General features: G+C 41.6%; 1 protein-coding gene across 1 annotated transcript in view; it reads left to right on the forward strand.

Moving 5' to 3' along the window:
• The window catches only part of spag9b (sperm associated antigen 9b), a 41,473-nt gene extending 23,642 nt beyond the window's left edge, over window positions 1-17,831 (forward strand). The window contains exons 6-29 of the mRNA XM_053340873.1: window positions 755-1,340; window positions 1,456-1,549; window positions 2,393-2,517; window positions 3,023-3,080; window positions 4,629-4,781; window positions 4,878-4,935; window positions 5,019-5,152; window positions 5,234-5,290; window positions 6,360-6,539; window positions 7,897-8,026; window positions 8,124-8,213; window positions 8,299-8,460; window positions 8,552-8,723; window positions 9,627-9,839; window positions 9,929-10,085; window positions 10,211-10,339; window positions 10,423-10,503; window positions 10,606-10,673; window positions 10,768-10,916; window positions 12,006-12,177; window positions 12,263-12,376; window positions 12,474-12,653; window positions 14,710-14,841; window positions 14,939-17,831. Of these exons, the coding sequence (XP_053196848.1) occupies window positions 755-1,340; window positions 1,456-1,549; window positions 2,393-2,517; window positions 3,023-3,080; window positions 4,629-4,781; window positions 4,878-4,935; window positions 5,019-5,152; window positions 5,234-5,290; window positions 6,360-6,539; window positions 7,897-8,026; window positions 8,124-8,213; window positions 8,299-8,460; window positions 8,552-8,723; window positions 9,627-9,839; window positions 9,929-10,085; window positions 10,211-10,339; window positions 10,423-10,503; window positions 10,606-10,673; window positions 10,768-10,916; window positions 12,006-12,177; window positions 12,263-12,376; window positions 12,474-12,653; window positions 14,710-14,841; window positions 14,939-15,057 (3,513 nt within the window). The 3' untranslated portion in view covers window positions 15,058-17,831. The remainder of the gene's footprint in view (window positions 1-754; window positions 1,341-1,455; window positions 1,550-2,392; window positions 2,518-3,022; window positions 3,081-4,628; window positions 4,782-4,877; window positions 4,936-5,018; window positions 5,153-5,233; window positions 5,291-6,359; window positions 6,540-7,896; window positions 8,027-8,123; window positions 8,214-8,298; window positions 8,461-8,551; window positions 8,724-9,626; window positions 9,840-9,928; window positions 10,086-10,210; window positions 10,340-10,422; window positions 10,504-10,605; window positions 10,674-10,767; window positions 10,917-12,005; window positions 12,178-12,262; window positions 12,377-12,473; window positions 12,654-14,709; window positions 14,842-14,938) is intronic.
• The last annotated feature ends 919 nt before the right edge of the window (window positions 17,832-18,750 follow it).

Consider the following 18,750-nt stretch of genomic DNA (forward strand, 5'->3'; position numbering starts at 1 on the left):
AGAGGATTATATTTATGCCTGTATTAGCAGTTTTGACAATTTTTTGCATATTGATTGGCGAAAGGTGGAGTGTCTTAGTTGCATGTTGTTTTGATTAGTGTATTTTTGTGTGCTGGGTTTAGCTGCATGGCGAGTTTGACACAGTCGGCGTTAACATCTAATTAACATCATTTATCCTAGCTTTATTTTAATAGATGGATGAATGTAGGTTCATGTAGTTTGACAAAAAAAGATCTTCAAGGAATAGTTGAGAGAAGATTGATACCACTCTCATAATTGTCTGTTCACTATGAAGTTACCATCTTCCTGTAGTTAATGTGAGGTTGCCAGGCAACAGCAGAGACTCTCCAGAAGGGCTTAAAAACCGTGTCAGGTAGTGGAAATGATGGTAGCTTCATATTTAGTGCATAGATATGAGGAACAGTCAAAATGTCAAACTATTCCTTTAACTCAACATGCACTTACTAGCATTTTCCTGAGCTTTTAGTCACATTTAATGGTCTTCCTCAGTGGATTGAATTGTCATCATGTGACCTATCAATCACCATGTATGTCCGGGGGTTTTTTGTTTGTTTTCAAGGCGAAAAATAACCTTTTTTTTAAGTTTATTTTGTGAATGGAGTGATGGTTTTTGATTTCTTGTGTCACTGTGTTTTGCATCAGTAAGCTGCATATGACTTCATATGAGGTTCATAATGTCTTTTTGTTTTCTTTCTATGTACCCTGACTTTCTTTTTCTTCTTCCTGTCTAAAGGATGAACTGGCCAATTCCAACCGCAGAGGCTCCAAGTCCGGCACCCCATCCAACCAAGCAAGCGTCTCAAAAAGCGGAGCCGCAGCGTCTTTACAAGGCAGATCCTCTAAAACAAACACCCCCACATCATCAGCATACGACGGCAGCTCTCAGTCCAGCACGCCGCTCTCTACTCACGACGGAGGATCCGCCGGCTCGAGTCCCAGGTCCAGTCTCGGGGGCGGCTCTGGGTCTGGGTCTGGCTCCGGCTCCGGCTCTGCCTCCGCCACACCACTGTCTGCAGCCGCTTCAGACGTCACCATGGAATCCACGGGCACGCCCCTGCAGGAAGAGAGAGGCTCAGACGGGCTCAACAAGAACCTGAACTGGAGCAGCGGGAAGCCGGACAGCAGTAAGAACATCTCAGCAGTGCAGGATGGACAGCAGGGTCAGAGAAGACACGAAGGTGTGCGAGGACACGAGGGTGAGCAAGGACGCGAGGGTCAGCAAGGACGCGAGGGTCAGCAAGGACACAAGGGTCAGCAAGGACACAAGGGTCAGCAAGGACACGAGGGTCAGGACTCTGTCACTACTCCTGCTGGTGGTGGTGAGTACTGCAGTTAGTTAATACATATACATTACCAGTACTGTATTTAACTCATTTATAGAAGGAATTGTTTAGTTTTTGTGTAACATTTCTGTCTCTCTGCTGGTTGGAACAGATGTGTCAGACGACCTGGAGAAGTCTGAGGTTCAGGCCATCATAGAGTCCACACCTGAACTGGACATGGACCTCGACGGCTGCAAAGGAACAAGGTACGGGACTGATTCAGGGCCGCGACCAATGATTGTTTCCATCAACAGTTATTTATTCATTATTTTTTCCATTATCTGATAATATATATAATATTGGAAAATTTTCTTTCCAACCAACAGTCTAAAACCAAACATATTCAATTTACTATCATAACTGACAAAGAAAAGCTGCAAAGTCTTAAAACTGTGAAGCTGGAACAAATGAATGTTTGATAAATTAGCTTGAAACTGCTTTGAAAAGAACTTCAATGGTTAATTGGTTATCAGACAAAAAGTGTAAAAGGATAATGCTGCTTAATTCTAGTTTCTAATCCAATGGAAAGACAAAAAGCAGCAATGTGTTTGTCTGCCTCACTATACTTCCTTACTCTATTTGTTGTCTAGGGTTCAGCCCCAAGTCCATATTTCTAACAGAAGATTTAAATCATATTGTTTTTATCAACCACTACTGGTCAAGAACTTGAATATATAGTTGTATTTTTTTTTACAGATTCAATATGTTAAAAGAAAACAGCTGGACAGTGTAGTTTTGTGCTAACTGTACTCAAATATCTGTAAATAGAGCCCACCTATTCACAATTGGTGTGTTTGGGGTTGAGTCATAATAAACTACATTGTGTGTGTGTGTGTGTGTGTGTGTGTGTGTGTGTGTGTGTGTGTCTGTCTCAACATGTCAACCGGTGCAACAGCGTGACTCACTGATGTGTTCTTGATATTGTTTGGACAATAATGAGGCTCTGAAGCACAAAAAGAATAAGACATCATACTTGTCAGCATTGTAGCCTTCAAGTTGGACTTCTCTAGTAGCCTTATCTAATCATCTTATCTCCTCTGTCCCTGCAGCACACCTAATAAAGGCGGCATAGAGAATCTAGCATTTGACCGTAACACCGAATCTCTGTTTGAGGAGCTGTCGTCTGCAGGGAACGACCTCATAGGAGACGTAGACGATGGAGCAGACCTGCTGGGTAAGAATTCTCTCTCCTTCTTTCTCTCTCTCTCATGATTCCTTCTGATTTGACCACAGTCTCCACTTTTACAAACCGTCTTCTTCTTCCTGTCGTATTCTCTGAACCGTCTTTCGTTTGGCTGTCGTGGCTTTATCGTCCTTACAGATGAGTTTTCTGGTGTGTATCAATGAAGCTGCTCGTTGTCTTGTTGTCATTCCTCTCCCCCATTCTCCCTCTGTGGTCTTCATGTGGTTGCACTAGAGCAGATTAGAGTGGTGGTGCTATGCTGTTAGACTACAGATAAGCTTACAGTAATGTTGTTTAATGTTAATGAAGCTCTCTCTGATCTGCATCATCTCCTGCATGTTTCTCAGACTACAACTTTTTAGGTAAGACTGAGAGAACAACATGTTAGTGTGTAGAACAGAAGAAGGAAACACTCATTTATTCACATGATTTTTTTATTAATACTTGATAATGGAGCACATGAATTGATGATATATGTATTTTGTTGATTTTTCAGGTATGGGTCGTGAAGTTGAACATCTTATCCAAGAGAATACACAGCTGCTGGAGACCAAGTTAGTACTCTTAATAACAATGTTAAGCTATCTCAACTACATGAATTTAACCTTTCGTGTCGTCCTCCTGGGTCAATATGACCCCATCTGTTTTGACTGTTCCTTCTTTCCTCTCTTCCTTCCTTCCTTCCTTCCTTCCTCCCTTCCTCCCTTCCTCCCTCCCTCCTTCTCTCTTTCCTCCATCCCCCTTTCTTCCTTCTTTCCTTCCTTCCTCCCTTCCTCTTTTCCTTTCTCCCTCCCTCCCTCCCTCCTTCCTTCCTTCCTTCCTTCCTTCCTTCCATCCTTCTTTCCTCCATCCTTCATTCCTCCTTTCCATCCTCCCTCCTGTCCTTCCTTCCTTCCTCCTGTCCTTCCTCCCTCCTTCCCTCCCTCCCTCCCTCCCTCCCTCCTTTCCTTCCTTGACTCGAGGACAACAGGAGGGTTAAATACCAGTATATCAGTATTTATCTTTTTTTTAAGGCCATATTGCCCCCCCCCCTCTCACCCCCAAAAAAGACAACACTCACCATCTACCATCACCACCTGGGCCAATGTCAAATTGTGATAATTGAGTTTTTTACCTGTATGTCTCAGTACAGGCCAAATATGAGTATATACTGTATGTATATGTGAATGGATAGAGGAGCATCAGTGTTCCAGGAATATAAGTAATATAAGTAAGCATTAGTGTTATTGTATTATGAATATATTGATGGTTCAACATGAAAAAAGTTCATTCAAACGGAGTCTTTCACTTCTGTTATTCTTTGTTCTTTTTCTTCTGTCAATTTGGGGGAATATCACATTGTCACTTTTAGAACTACAGTTCCCACACACTGCCTCGCTCACTGCTGTTTGCTTTATTAAGTTGCTGCAGCGTTTCAGTCTCTCTGACCTTCATCCATGCCTGATGAAGGGAACTTTAATAAAGCAAACAGCAGTGAGTGAGACAGTGTGCGGGAGCTTTTTCTCATTTTTTGATCGCACTTTCCTCCCATACACCTGCCACTGCTTTACTGCAGTTCCCACAATGCTTTGGGAACTGCAAATGTCATGTATAATGTTGCTATGGATTTGGTGAGTTAGTCGAGAGTTACATCTTGAAGTTGACATTTGTTTACACTTAGTCATATTGGTGCCATTAAGAGAATTCTGAATGAGTTATTATCACATTGTCCAGATGACTGTCACTTTGATACTGAAGAAAACTTCAAAATGTGATGTTTCTCAGGCAAGTTCTGGAGTTAGTCTTTATGATTCGTAAGCAGATGTATGCATGATGATGTCTGTTTAGATTTTACTGAGCTGTCAATCGAAGCAGAAGGAAGTCATGGAGGAGGCTCACAGTTAGAAAACATCTGCTTTACACATTCAGAACTATTACTCTGACATAATCAATCAATCCAAATCAGTTAGCAGTGTTAATTGATGCCGAACACATAGTTTGGATACACATACATCACTTTATTCATAATATTGATAAAGATAAGGAGGCATAAAAACAGAACAGTGCTGCCCCCTTCTGTTTAATATACATGTGTGTTTACAGGCGCGTGTGTTTGTTTGCAGAAATGCTCTGAACGTGGTGAAGAACGACCTGATCGCACGCTTGGACGAGGTGTCCTGCGAGAAGGAAGTCCTGAGAGGAGAGCTGGACGCCGTCACTCAGGCCAAGACCAAACTTGAGGAGAAGAACAAAGAGTTAGAAGAGGAACTCAAGAAGTGAGTGGATCCTGCAAAATCTGCCCGCTCAGCAGTTTTAAGATATTGGCTTTAGGGATACAGACATGGAACGTGACCCGTGTTGGTGTCTTACAGGATTCGAGCAGAGCTTGACGACGGCAAACAGAAGGCGAAGACCGAGAACGAGGACGATGTAAGATACTTGAAACTCACACGCTTCTGTCAATAGATTGAGCCGAGAATCATTTTATAAGTCTCGTCCTGCGTTTTTCCCAGCAAAGCGACGTTCCCACCGCTCAGAGGAAGCGCTTCACCCGAGTGGAGATGGCCAGAGTCCTGATGGAGAGGAACCAGTACAAAGAGAGGCTGATGGAGCTGCAGGAGGCCGTCAGATGGACAGAGATGATCCGGTAAGAGAGGAGGAGCAAAGAAACGAGAGCTCCGTTTAAAACACATTGCATTTCATCTAAAGTGAGTTTCCTCTCTCTCAGGGCGTCAAAGGAGAACCCAGCTCTTCCAGAGAAGAAGAAATCCAGCCTCTGGCAGTTGTAAGCGCCTCTTTTCATCCTTTTTAAATATTTAAATATCAACCACCATGCAATTACTAGTTATTTATTTTCCTCATTTCGTTTTTTTTTCCTGTATTTCATATGTATGGTTGTTTTCTCCAGGATGTAGGTAAATCTTTGACATGTATGACACATATGTTGCCTGGCTTCTGGTGTTCTCAACAGAGGAGAGATGATCAAATTAAGCATGACAGCAAGATCACGAACTTTGCATCTTGGCTTATATAACCAATGAGAGGTCATGTGATCAGATCTCTCCTTTGTTGAGGTGTAGCAGGAATGAGGTTTGGTTTGGGGGTTTGGGGATTGTGATGGAGGACATCATGCGGAGGGTGCAGGTGTGCGGCAGCTGCGGGTGTAACGAGAAGCATAATCTGACCAACGTGTCGTCATCTCTCCTGCCCTGTTTGTGTGTGTGCATGTGTGTGTGTGTCCCTCTATACCCTGTTGTGACGTCTGTGTGCAGGAGGTGTGTTGGGACTTGGGAGGGAAGGCGGGAATATGGGAATTTACACTTAAAGACAGTTCATTTCTTCTATATAGATATACATGATGATATGGCAGAAATGCAGATGTTCAGTATATGCTGCACATCTGCATATCTGTTTATAACAGAAAGCTACCTGCAAAGTCAGATGTAGTGTGATGAGGGTTTAAAGGTGTTGTGTCCAGACCTGTTCTGCTCTGTGTTGTCGACTAACGTCCAATTCGTCAGTGCCCAATATTAACCCCGCGCTCCCTGCTCTCCTGCATTCTGATTGGACATCTGCTCCTACACTCTGCTCCTGTATGTGGGAGATAAGACAGTTTAACAGGAACATGCATATCAGTGTGAAAATGGGCATGGTGTGTTGGCATGGGGGAAAGGATCTATATATATATTCCTGGGAGGAGGTGGGGGGGCAGGTTTTACCCTTTTTTTAAATGTTGAACCCTTACCTCTGCTGCTGGAGCTACCGCTTGTGTCTACCCCCCTCTATACGTTTGTCTGTGTGTTCTTTCTCTCTTTTTTTTGCCGTGTCCACTGCGCCCGCCCTTACACCTCCAGTTTCAGCCGTTTGTTCAGCTCGTCGGGCGGGGCAGCCAAGAAGCCGGCGGTGGAGGCCCCCGTCAACGTCAAGTACAACGCGCCCACCTCTCAGATCCAGCCGTCCGTCAAGAAGAGGAGCAGCGCCCTGCAGCAGCTGCCCAGCGACAAGAGCAAAGCCTTCGATTTCCTCAACGAGGAGTAAGTCAGGCACGCTGACTTTGTTGGTTACTGTTTATGAAAGCTTGTTTGTTGAACGAGGCCTCGCTGCTAAAACACATTTTACTGGCTTCCAAAATTTCTGCTGCAGTTTAATCAGACTCTGGAGCCTTAAGGCTGGTGTGAAAGCTGTCAGTCAAAATCAGGTGCAGACTAGACAACTTTACTCAGACTGTCCAACAATTTCAAACAATCTCTTGATCTTTTTTTTAAATTAATCAATTAGTCATTTGGTCTATAAAACGGTTAAAAGAAATGTCACAAAATGTCATGTTTTGTCCCAAGCAACCGTCCATAACAACAGAGATGTTCAGTTTGCTGTTCTAGAAGACTGAAGAAACCAGAAACTATTCAAATTTAAGAAGCTGGAAATAAAGAATTGTAGCATTTTTTCTTTTCATAATGATTAGTGGCCCTTGGATTTTATGTCCCTCGGCTTATTGATTCCAATCCAACTTTATTTGTAAAACACTTTAAAACAACCACAGTAGAACAAAGTGCTGTACACAAGAATAAATAAAAGACGCTCACGAGTCATAAAATACAAATAAAATAAATTGAAAGACATAAAATGTGAGTAAAAATAACAGCCATACAATAAAAACAATCCAATCAAATCAAATAAATAAAGTCAACGCCTTTTATAAGGTGAAAGGCTAAAGAGAAGAGATGGGTTTTAAGAAGAGATTTAAAAGCAGACAGAAGAGGCGTGTGAGCTTCCTGCTGATCAGCTGACCTGAGAGATTAGTCAACTGATTGTTGCAGCTGTAATATAGCTTACCCCATATGTATTCAAATCATCTGGTAACCATGGTGAAACATTCACATCAGCATGTGAGTGTGACAAAATATTAAAAACTCGAGTGAAAGATGTGAAACATAGCCAACACACAGTGACTATGGCTGAAATATCATGGTATAAAATGCCTCTATCTTGTCCCTATTTATATATGATATGATACATGAGGTCCAGTTACACTCATTTTTTCTTCCTGAGCTGTTTTCTGACAGCAGAGAAGATAAATATACATGTAAGACGCAGCAAAGTGCTACATAACTAGCTGTCAATCACAGGGATTATATTTCTCTGCATGGGTCCATGTAATGCTGAGCATGCAGGATGAAGTCACAGGCCTAATAAACCGGCCTGCACCAGTGTGAAATGAACCAGCTACAATGTCATTTAAAGACTGTTTTAGTTAAATAGATGCTAATGATCCACAAACACCTGAACTGAAGGTTGCTCTTTCAACAAACTGCTCTCAGTAACAGTTTCTGGTGGCTTATAACTCCTCTAGAAAAGACATGTTTGTCAGTGAGCTGCTGTTGTGTCCTGCAGAGTGGCGGCTGATAACGTTGTGTCCAGGCGAGAACAGAAGAGGGCTCAGTACCAGCAGGTCAAAGCTCACGTCCAGAAGGAGGACGGCAGAGTGCAGGCTTACGGCTGGAGTCTGCCCAAGAAGTACAAAGTGAGTAGACGAGTGGATGATGAGATAAGAAGTCATGAGAAGGCAGCTTAGAACAGAAACAAGATGTGAATCTCTTTCTTTTCTTTTTCTTTTACAGGCTAACGGCGGTCAGTCAGACGGTAAGATGAAGAATCTACCTGTCCCCGTCTTCCTCAGACCGCTGGATGAGAAAGATGCTTCTATGAAGGTATTATCCTCCAGCCTTCATGTATTTACTGTAAATAGTGTCATGTATCAGTGTATTTGCTCTAACTGTGTGTGTGTGTCTCCAGCTGTGGTGTGCAGCCGGTGTAAACCTGTCCGGAGGTAAAACCAGAGACGGAGGTTCCATCGTAGGAGCCAGCGTGTTCTACAGCGACGTGACAGGACCAGAGAGCCCCAAAAAGAAAATTGGATCTCAGAACAGCCTGGATCAACTGGATCAAGAACTGGAGGTGAGATTGCGTTGGGTCTCAGTGCAACTTTTATCAACATAGGATCATAAAGAGCCGTCATAACACCTTCTTCTCTCATGTGTCTCTACAGGAGCAGCAGAAGGAGCTGAGGCATCAGGAGGAGATGTCATCACTGGTGTGGATCTGCACCAGCACACAGTCCACCACTAAAGCTGTGGTCATAGACGCAAACCAGCCTGGAAACATCCTGGAGGGCTTCTTTGTCTGTAACTCCCACGTCCTCTGCATGGCCAGTGTGCCAGGTCAGCTGATGAATGAATGAATGAATGAATGAATGAATGAGTGAATGTACACGTCTGATTGTTGCTGTGATTCAACGTAGATGAAAGATTCTGTTACTGGCATTTGTTGATCAATTTTCTTTATAGCAGAGAATATATATACTGTAGATGACATAATACATGTTTAAAGTTACAACTTAACATATAATAAGAAGAAGAAGAAGAAACTTTATTACTATAGCACCTTTCCAAACACACACAAAACACAAGAAAAGCATGTCTTTCTTGATTCAGTTTCTCCACTGATGGATTCACAAGTTGATGCAGCATTATAAGCTGCGTACAAACACATTTATATACACTATTTTACACAATAAAATAAGGAAGTGTAAGAAGTCAGATGGAGAATATGTGCAGAAATATGTTTGTTCACTGTTGTAGGCCGGTCACAATAATTACATTATCAACTTATCATACAATAACGTAATAATCAGCATCATCATGTCTATATATGGACTTATTGTATGATACATGGACATGAGCTTAATCATTAGTATTGCCACACTTCACATTAGCAGCTAAGAGGCTATTACTATGCTATTATATTATCATTATATCAGTGATATAAGATGATCTTCAAATGACGATAAAATCATTTATCACGATTTTTTCCTACAGCAATATATCGTCCATTAAAAGTAGTTATTGTGACAGGTCTATCACTGTGGAGGTAAAAATTCAGTATTGTCTGTAGAAAATGTGTTTGATGACCGGTCAGTGTCACCATGGAAACTCAGACAGCACTGAGCATCTTTCCAGTTCAGGTTCAGAGGAGATGACTGCAACCACAGCTCAAAACAGGCAGACATTCTTCCTGATTGATTTGAAGGCACAGCATGTGTTCATATGCATTCTGTCGTTCAGGAGCCAGAGAGACAGACTACCCAGCTGGCGAAGAAGTGTCTCTGAACGCCGAGGCTGGACCCGTGGGAGAAGGCAGCTCGTCAGCCGCCAGCAGCAGCCCGACAGGCGGCGACAGCGTGCTGGGAGGCATCACCGTGGTGGGCTGCACGGCCGAAGGAGCGGCAGCCATTCCTCAGACGGCAGACAGTCCAGGAAACACGGACGGAGAAGCAGGTAACGGTAGCAAAATCCATCAGAAGCGTTATCAGCCGCCGCGCATGTATGAATAGTTCACTGAGAGACAGAGTGCGTCCTCGTTACAGAATCCAGATCAGCAGAGGAGGCCACAGAGGCGACGGAGGCCAGCGCGGAGCTCGCCGACCAGAGAGAGAGCCTGAGGGGAGTCTACACCGAGCACGTCTTCACTGATCCGCTGGGAGCTCAGCACACGGCCGAGACTCCCGCCGGCTACTCTCAGAGGTCGACCCACTTTGTCCATTAAAACCTCCGATTTTATTATCACAGCCATAAAATAAACCACCGAGTAACAACATCACATCATCGTTAAAACCTTTTATTGTGTCTTCAATGTCTGCGATCATCAGGGAGAGCGATCTGGTGAAGGACGGCGTGAGTTCAAACCCCGATGCCGAGGAGCAGGACCTGATGAGAGAGGAGGCTCAGAAGATGAGCAGCGTTCTGCCCACCATGTGGCTGGGAGCACAGAACGGATAGTGAGACTTCAATTTTGTGTCTATTAATAGATTAATATTCACATTTCTATAGATATCTTTATAATTATAATCTCTCTTTCCAGTGTGTACGTCCACTCATCTGTGGCTCAGTGGAAGAAGTGTCTCCATTCTATAAAGCTGAAGGACTCGGTGCTCGGTATAGTGTAAGTTCATGTAGATAACCTTTTTTTATTTTATTTTTTATCCTGCTCTTATTTTGAAAGTCTTATCCAGCCTGTGAGAATTGAACAGAATTTCTCCCGCAGTCACGTGAAAGGGCGAGTGCTGGTCGGCCTGTCTGACGGCACGTTAGCCATTTTCCACCGAGGAGCAGGTGAGCACACAGCAGCAACTCTTAAAGAACTCACTTCCTGTTATTTATCAGTAAATACACACGCTTATATCTCTACTTCCTGTGCTTGCGTCAGATGGACAGTGGGATCTGACCAACTACCACCTGCTGGATTTGGGGAGACCTCACCACTCCATCCGCTGCATGACAGTGGTGCACGACAAGGTGTGGTGCGGCTACAGGAACAAGATCTACGTGGTGCAGCCCAAAGCCATGAAGATAGAGGTACAGTCACACTTAAATGCACACTCACTTAGTATAAGGTTTTATTTGAGACAGAATCAGGAATTTTGTACATGCATTACATTATAATGTAGGTCTTTGATGATCCCTTGAAAAGCTTGAGCTCATTTTAATAGGCTCAAAGAGGTGTGAAGTTTCAGATGCAGCTGTCTCCAAAAAAGATACAACAGTAGATTTCTGATTCTTCAGTGAAATCACTTCTAAGGATGAGTAATGTTAGGATTTTATCAGTATTACTGCTTTTATCAGTACCTTTAATCTCTCTGAGACTCTTTCTAGATTATTTTTCTGCAGTGCAAGAAAAATGAGTCATTCACAACCAAATTAGAATTTATTCATATTTTGAGTATGAGGAATTTCTTAGAATATAGCACACGTGGTTAACTGTAGGAATAGCAGTTGAAAAGGATGTTTTGATAAATGACTCATATTGGCTTTTTACTGGCAAGAGTGTGTGTGTGTGTGTGTGTGTGTGTGTGTGTGTGTGTGTGTGTGTGTGTGTGTGTGTGTGTGTGTGTGTGTGTGTGTGTGTGTGTGTGTGTGTGTGTGTGTGTGTGTGTGTGTGTGTGTGTGTGTGTGTGTGTGTGTGTGTGTGTGTGTGTGTGTCCTTTTGTAGGTTACTTTTGGGGACAGATTTCTAAGGACTAGTTAAATGGGGACAATGTCTACAAGTGAGGGCAAAAGCCAGGTCCCCAATTGGGTCAGTGGTTAAGGTTAGGGGTTAGGTTGAGTCCCCTGTGTGTGTGTGTGTGTGTGTGTGTGTGTGTGCGCTATACTCAAAACATGTTTTCCTATCTCCCTGTTTTTTTTTTCAAGGCCCATGAAAAGAACTGACCTCAAAAAAACTTTTGTCACTAATTAAAAAGGGACGTCCTAAATCACATACCTGCACACAATCACATAGTTATATATGTTGACTACATAGAAACACAATATACAAACATTATGACTGAGTACTTAGTTACATATGATCATGAAGTCATGAGGAAATATACAGTACAGATGCATCTATGTGTTTAGAAATACAGTTAATAAAAATATAAATAAACCTCTCCTCTTCTCCCTCTGCAGAAGTCATTCGACGCCCACCCTCGTAAAGACAGCCAGGTGCGTCAGCTGGCCTGGGACGGTGACGGCATCTGGGTGTCCATCAGGCTGGACTCCACTCTGAGGCTGTTCCACGCTCACACCTTCCAGCACCTCCAGGACGTGGACATCGAGCCCTACGTCAGCAAGATGCTGGGTCAGTCCAGCCTGTCTGAAACCAAATATCTGTCCTCTGTTTAACACATCTGCTTTAACTCTGACTGTGCATATTTTACTGTCAGGTACGGGCAAACTGGGCTTCTCATTCGTACGCATCACGGCTCTCATGGTGTCGTGTAATCGTCTGTGGATCGGCACCGGCAACGGAGTTATCATCTCCATCCCTCTGACAGATTGTGAGCAAAACATTCCATTTAATCGCTTAAATCTAATCAGTCAGCATTTATCTTGGTTACTATAGCAACAACACTGCATGTACTCTCCTGTTTTTAGCAGCCAACAAGGTACCCAAAGCTGCAGGTAACCAACCAGGAAGTGTCGTCAGTGTCTACGGAGACGACAGTGGCGACAAAGTGACAGCCGGGACGTTTGTTCCATACTGCTCCATGGCTCACGCTCAGCTCTGTTTCCATGGACACAGGGATGCTGTCAAATTCTTCACTGCTGTCCCAGGTAAACACAAACCTCACATACCTTACCTTTAATGTTCTGCTTCTTACTAAACTCTGACATCAAAGCATTTATCTTTTTACTTTGAAACTTATGAATCTCTCATCCTTTTAGTTACATCCATACAGTGATGTGTGATGAAAATGATTCCCTTGTAATAACATCAGTGGGTCTGTATGTGTGTAGTGAATACTGTATTAGCCTCTACTTATTTTGAAAAAGGACCTATTTAAAGAACACATTATTCCTGTTTGTGAAGTCTTCACCCTCTAAGTATTTCCTGTTGTAAGAGTGACATATGAAATACTTCCAAGTCTGATTGGTTTACACAGTTTTCAAAGTGGGGAACACACATCCACATTTTGAAAGTCATGTGACCTGACATGACCAATCCCACACCACAGGTATCAGATTAAAAAGACATTTTGTTGTTGTAAAGTTTACATTCAGCATAAACTAACTCTCCAGAGCTCTGAAGGGACAATATAAAAGTAAGTTAGACAGTATTACATACTGATATTTACCTGCTCGTACTGTCTGCGGTTTGTGGCAGCTGTGATCTAACTATGGTTACAGGTCAGGTGGAAAATAACATCATCAATACCTTCATCCAAAAACAAATGGGCATCTGATGAACTTTGTCATACCACATACAGAATCTGATTTATCAATTCATCCATATTTAATGTATTTTATCATTTTAATGTTAAAAAATCATCTTGTTACACTAAACTGGACTGAGCAGTGTAATATATAAACTAACCTAATGACTCTTCACTGTATTGTGAATGGTGTAATGTTGTATCAGCACATTTTGAACATCTTCTGCTCTGATATCATATTGTTGTGATGATACAACACAAAGGCATTCACCATGACTGTAGAAACAGTAACATGAGCAGTTGATCTCAGCACTGTGTAGGAGCAGAGATCTAATTAACACTGTTTGTCACCACTGGAGAAGAAAGAATCTCATTTTCCTCCAGAGCTGTCAAACATCCACGCTGAAACTGCTGCTCAAAGATTCTCAGATATTTGCTTTAAAAATAGGAGATGCAAGGTGATCACAAGCAGCTGAAGTCAAACCACACATTCCTACTTTACAGCGCAGTCATGAAGATAAAACACATAGTCAAAATCAGAGCTCTTCTTTGTTGCTGGAACACATAAGGAAAAAGGTGTGTGGTAGACGTGCACATCTTGAACTAACAACCAGATGCTGGACCAAAGAAGTAAATGTGTAAAGGCAGAAATAGTGTGCACACTGTAGCTGCCTATGCAGGTATAGTGATATCCCATTAAACTATACCTGCATTGTAAGTTACAGTGTGCAGACTTTATTAATAATGATAATGATAATAATAATAATAATAATAATAATAATAATAATAATAATAATAACACCTTTCATACAAGAAATGCTGCTCAATGTGCTTTATAACAAAGGAAATTACATCAAGTGCTTCATGTGAAAGGAGCATAAAGCAATGTTTAATATAAGAATAAAAGATAGAATGTAAGAGGAAAATAAAAACTACATAAAGTCAAGTAAAATGCAACTATTAAAAGAAGTGCAGTAGTAACTGATAGAGGAGCTCATTAAAAGCTCAAGGTTGAAGCTTCTGTCTGAAACACATAGGCCAATAAACAGACAAAATATAATAACATATTATATAATAATAATAATAATAATATGTATAATGCATACATAATGTAATATTTCTTATTTTATTCTAAAATGTTTTTATTGCTTATATACTTACTTATTATTTATTGTTCTTTATTCTTTTTATTGATCTTTCTGTGTTTTGCGCTTTTCCACTATGCTGCTTTAACACTGCAAGTTTCTCCATTGTGGAACTAATAATATCTTATCTGAAATAAAAACTACACAACCCATAATGCAACAGTGTCATAAGAAGCAAATGTTACACCAGTGTCCTCTGCATTCATACAGAGAAAGTGTTTATCTTAATGACCTGAATACAAGGTGTTTCTCTGAGCTTGCACCCTGGCCGTTGTTTGTTGTTATTTACAGTGTGTGTCTTTGTGTTTTCAGGTCACTCAGTTCCATCATCGACGGGCGCAGGAGACGCAGCAGGTGAGAAGTCAGCAGACGCCACATCTCAGGAAGGAACCAAGTCCATGCTGGTGATGAGCGGAGGAGAAGGCTACATCGACTTCAGGATGGGTGAGTTATTTATACGATCAGATGAAACAGTTGGGGTCACGGTCGCAGCAGCTTTTACAGAACACACGTATCTCACCGCGTCTCCGTTTGTGTCCAGGCGACGAGGACGGCGAGGCGGAGGAGGGCGAGGAACCCTCCATGAAGCTGCAGTCCCCGCTGGCGAAAGCAGAGCGCAGCCACCTCATTGTCTGGCAGATCCTGGCCAACGACGACTGAACTCTGACCTCCGACCCCCCCCACCTCACCCCCACCCTAACGCCCCGATCCGCCTTCCTTCTCAAACCCGTCGCCCTGCAAGAGGAAATCAGGAGGAACGACTCCCCTCAGCAGGCGCGAGTTTAATCAGCACTTTCTGTTTATTTTTTTTTCTATCTTCCTCAAAGCTGAACAATAAGAATGAAACAAGCCGAAGCTGCTCTCTGCAGCTCCAACACACAACTGCATGTTCAATGTTTTATTACTTTTCTTTTTCCTATTTTGTTTTCTTGTTTTTCATGTTTATTTTAAGGATTTTTTTTTAAATTCCAATCAGTTATAATGCCTCTTGATCTTCTTTTAATATTATTTGACTACACAACCTTTACTTTCTGTTTTTGTTTTGTTTCATTCACATCTGAATCCTGACAATTGGAGGCTCCCTCCCAACAGTCCAGCCTCTGTCTGCTGATGCTGGACTGACAGCATAAATCAATCATTTCAAAGACAAATGATTGATTCAATGCAAGCCATATCACCTGTGTGTGTTACCCTGTTTCCCTGAAATAGCATAACATTTGGGCAATAATGCAAAAAGGAGCCGATCCAGATCCGAAGAGGTTTGTGATGACAGATCCTGTTTCATGTTGATTTTTTTATTTTTTTCATCCTTTGAAGAGAACTTGGCTTTTGATTGTATGCAAGACAATTTGAATCGATGGCCAGCTGTTTCTTGGATCAAGGTAAATGCAATACAGCTGATTCACCTATCAAGTGTGTTTGAGCACAGACTCTCATGTGTTACAGTTACATTCAGTTCAGAGCTGAGCATTCACTTAAAAACTATTACCAGTGTGTTGAAGGTATTTTCAGAATCCTTAAAGACTCTTCTGACTAGCTGGATGAAAAAATAGTCTAATCTTTAACCCGTTTATCAAGTAGTTAGTCAAAAATGATGCATCATCATCTTTCAGAATCTGTACAATCTGACCTATACTGTATAATTAGTTATATTGTTAGAGATTAATGTTTCTTTCCAATATTTATTATTTTTATACAAAAACACATTAATGAATTAGTGATTTCTGGCTACAGTTCCAATTTGAAAAACTTTTTTTTGTTTATTTCACAGGATATTTTGTCATTTAGATGGTGATAAAAGTCTTTGAGGATTCTGTAAAGACCTTCAGAGCAGCAAAATATGACGAGTCATTATTTTTCAGAAACCGTGCTGCTCAGCACTTTGACTGCAATGTAAAAGTTAAAACATGAGATACAAACTGAGGCTGTAATAAAGGTAGAAGCTACCTTTTTTATACCTCAGTGACACTTCCACTGACAAAGCCCTTAATTATGAAAGCAGAATGTTCCCGCCACTACATCCTGTAAATCCTTTAAGTTTGGTTGCAATGCTGACACATTCACAGACCATACATTTTAATCCAATAATCGTCGTGTCTCAGCCTCCACCAGCTCCAGCTAGTAGACACATCCCGAAAAAAAATCTTGAAATGAACATTGATAGCTGCCTTATAGGAATCACGGTTTGAAAGGTTGAAAGGCTTTTCAAGTGTGACAAAGTATTTATATATTTTTCTTGAAAGAATGTTACGTTTGCTACCAAAGGTTAAAGATTTAAAGACGGATAGTTAGCCGCGTGCTGAATCTGAAATGAGCGTGTCTGATTTTTCTTGAACGCAGCACCTTTTTCAGCAGCGCGTTTTGCCTCCGTGTAGATAACAAGCTAGCTTTTTGTAACAGAGCTCCCGGGGTTGTAGATAAGATATATTTTTTAGACTTTTGATGCTGAATATTTTGCGGGTGTGAGAGAAGAGAATGTGCCGGAGCTGTTTTACTATCAGATAATAAAAAGAAGCGGCCACGTTGACGGTTAAATAACCCCCCCGCCACCGCCTCGTCTCCAATCCTTTACTTTCACATTTCGAGGTCCAAACTTTAACGTTCACGCCGCCGTCACGTGATTCGACCTTCTCAGCAATATCCCCTCCTAATTTGATACATCTTTAAGGAAAAAAAAAAACCCTTTTAAATCTATTTTTATGACCTGTTTTGTTTTTGTTTTTTATGTCTTGTCTTTTAAGGCATCTAGTACACACGATATGTAATGTATGGCCTCTGTGTACCAGTAGACTGCACTGGTATGTGTGTGTTTTTGTTGTGCTCTTTGTATAACAGTATCAGACGAGGCCTGTCCTCATCAGAGAGCCGTGTGTGTGTGTCTTCTCTCCAAGAGAGGAGAGAAATGTTATTATTGCAGTTTAGCCATTTCAGTATTTATTTCAATGATTTGAGCCTTTGCAATTCAGAATGTATCTTTGTACATTGAATATGAATATATATGATTATATATATGTATGAAACATGAAAACGGCTTGGGGGTTTATTGTTGCTGTTGCAATGATATGAATTTTATTTTGTAGGGGGTGAATTTACTCAGCTATGCACTATGGAGGGAGAGGGGAGCTAGCAAGGCCTGTTTTTTTTTTTTGTTTTTTTTTTTTTCAAAGTCGAGACACTGACACACAATCAGTTTTCATCTCCGGAGTGGGGGGAGGTAAAGGAGGGGGGGTCAAAATGAACTTCATCCCACCACAGCACGATACAGAAAACTTTCTCTGGAAGTCTCGCCCCCCCTCCACAGGTCTGTGTCATCGCTCTCCTCTGCATAATGCTTGTCAACTTGGTGAGGACTCCCTCTGCTCCAAGTCAGCAGTACGCACACACACACACACACACACACACATCATCATCTTGTACTCCTACAGCGTCTCTAGCCTTACTTATTTTTAACAATCAATTAAAGCAGATTTTGTGGGCAAAGTGTGTCTGCTGGCGGTGTTGTTTTTTCCTCCTCATCAGAGGTGATTCACAGCATGTCTCTGACACTCTGTGATGCTCCTCAGAGCTGAAGCTTAGTTTTGTAGACGGAGGGTAAAAACCAGCGTGATCTATGAGCCACCAGAGGTGTGTGTCACGATGAAGAATGGCCGGTTAAACCAGGCTTGCCCCAATAAACCGGTTTCTAATTAATTTTTTTTGAAGTTACCATGGTAACATATCCTCCAGGAGTTTTCAGGTTTTCACCTCAGGTTTAACCAGTGTTGCAACAATCCTCTAAATGTCACATTTATCACATTTTGACATGGCACACAGCTTGACTACTTAAAATCTGAGCTCATGCCTTTTCCTTCAGTATGTTCTACATTCTAGTCAACATTAGTGCTTTTAAATTAGGAATACACCAATCCAACTTTTTCAGTCTCACTGCTAATACCTGGTATTTTGGGATTGGCTGATATCTCATACTAATGTTTAATCAATAAGCTGTATGCCTCACTGTAGAAGAGACTGGGATCATTCTTTTATGTGTAAGGCAGCATCAGGCCTGACTTAGGTTTCCTAACTTTGTAAAACAAACTGTACCAATTAAATAGAGCTATAACTTACCATATCGTTATTTATTCAAATAACGGTATCTGATACCACATTGACCCATTGTCAGTGATACCTGATCCAGCTATTTGAGTCAGTATTAGACCGTTATCTGATATCAGTATTGGTATCTGTTCATCTCTATTTTAATCTACTGCAGTTAAAATGAAGCTAATAAACCACTTTGACTCCAGACTTTAGCCTCGTAGTAGAAGAATTTTCATGATTTGTTCTCTTAAAATGCCATTTAAAAAAAAAAGT

Source organism: Scomber japonicus, chromosome 20 (assembly GCF_027409825.1).
Source record: "Scomber japonicus isolate fScoJap1 chromosome 20, fScoJap1.pri, whole genome shotgun sequence".
NCBI classification, from domain to species: Eukaryota; Metazoa; Chordata; class Actinopteri; order Scombriformes; family Scombridae; genus Scomber; species Scomber japonicus.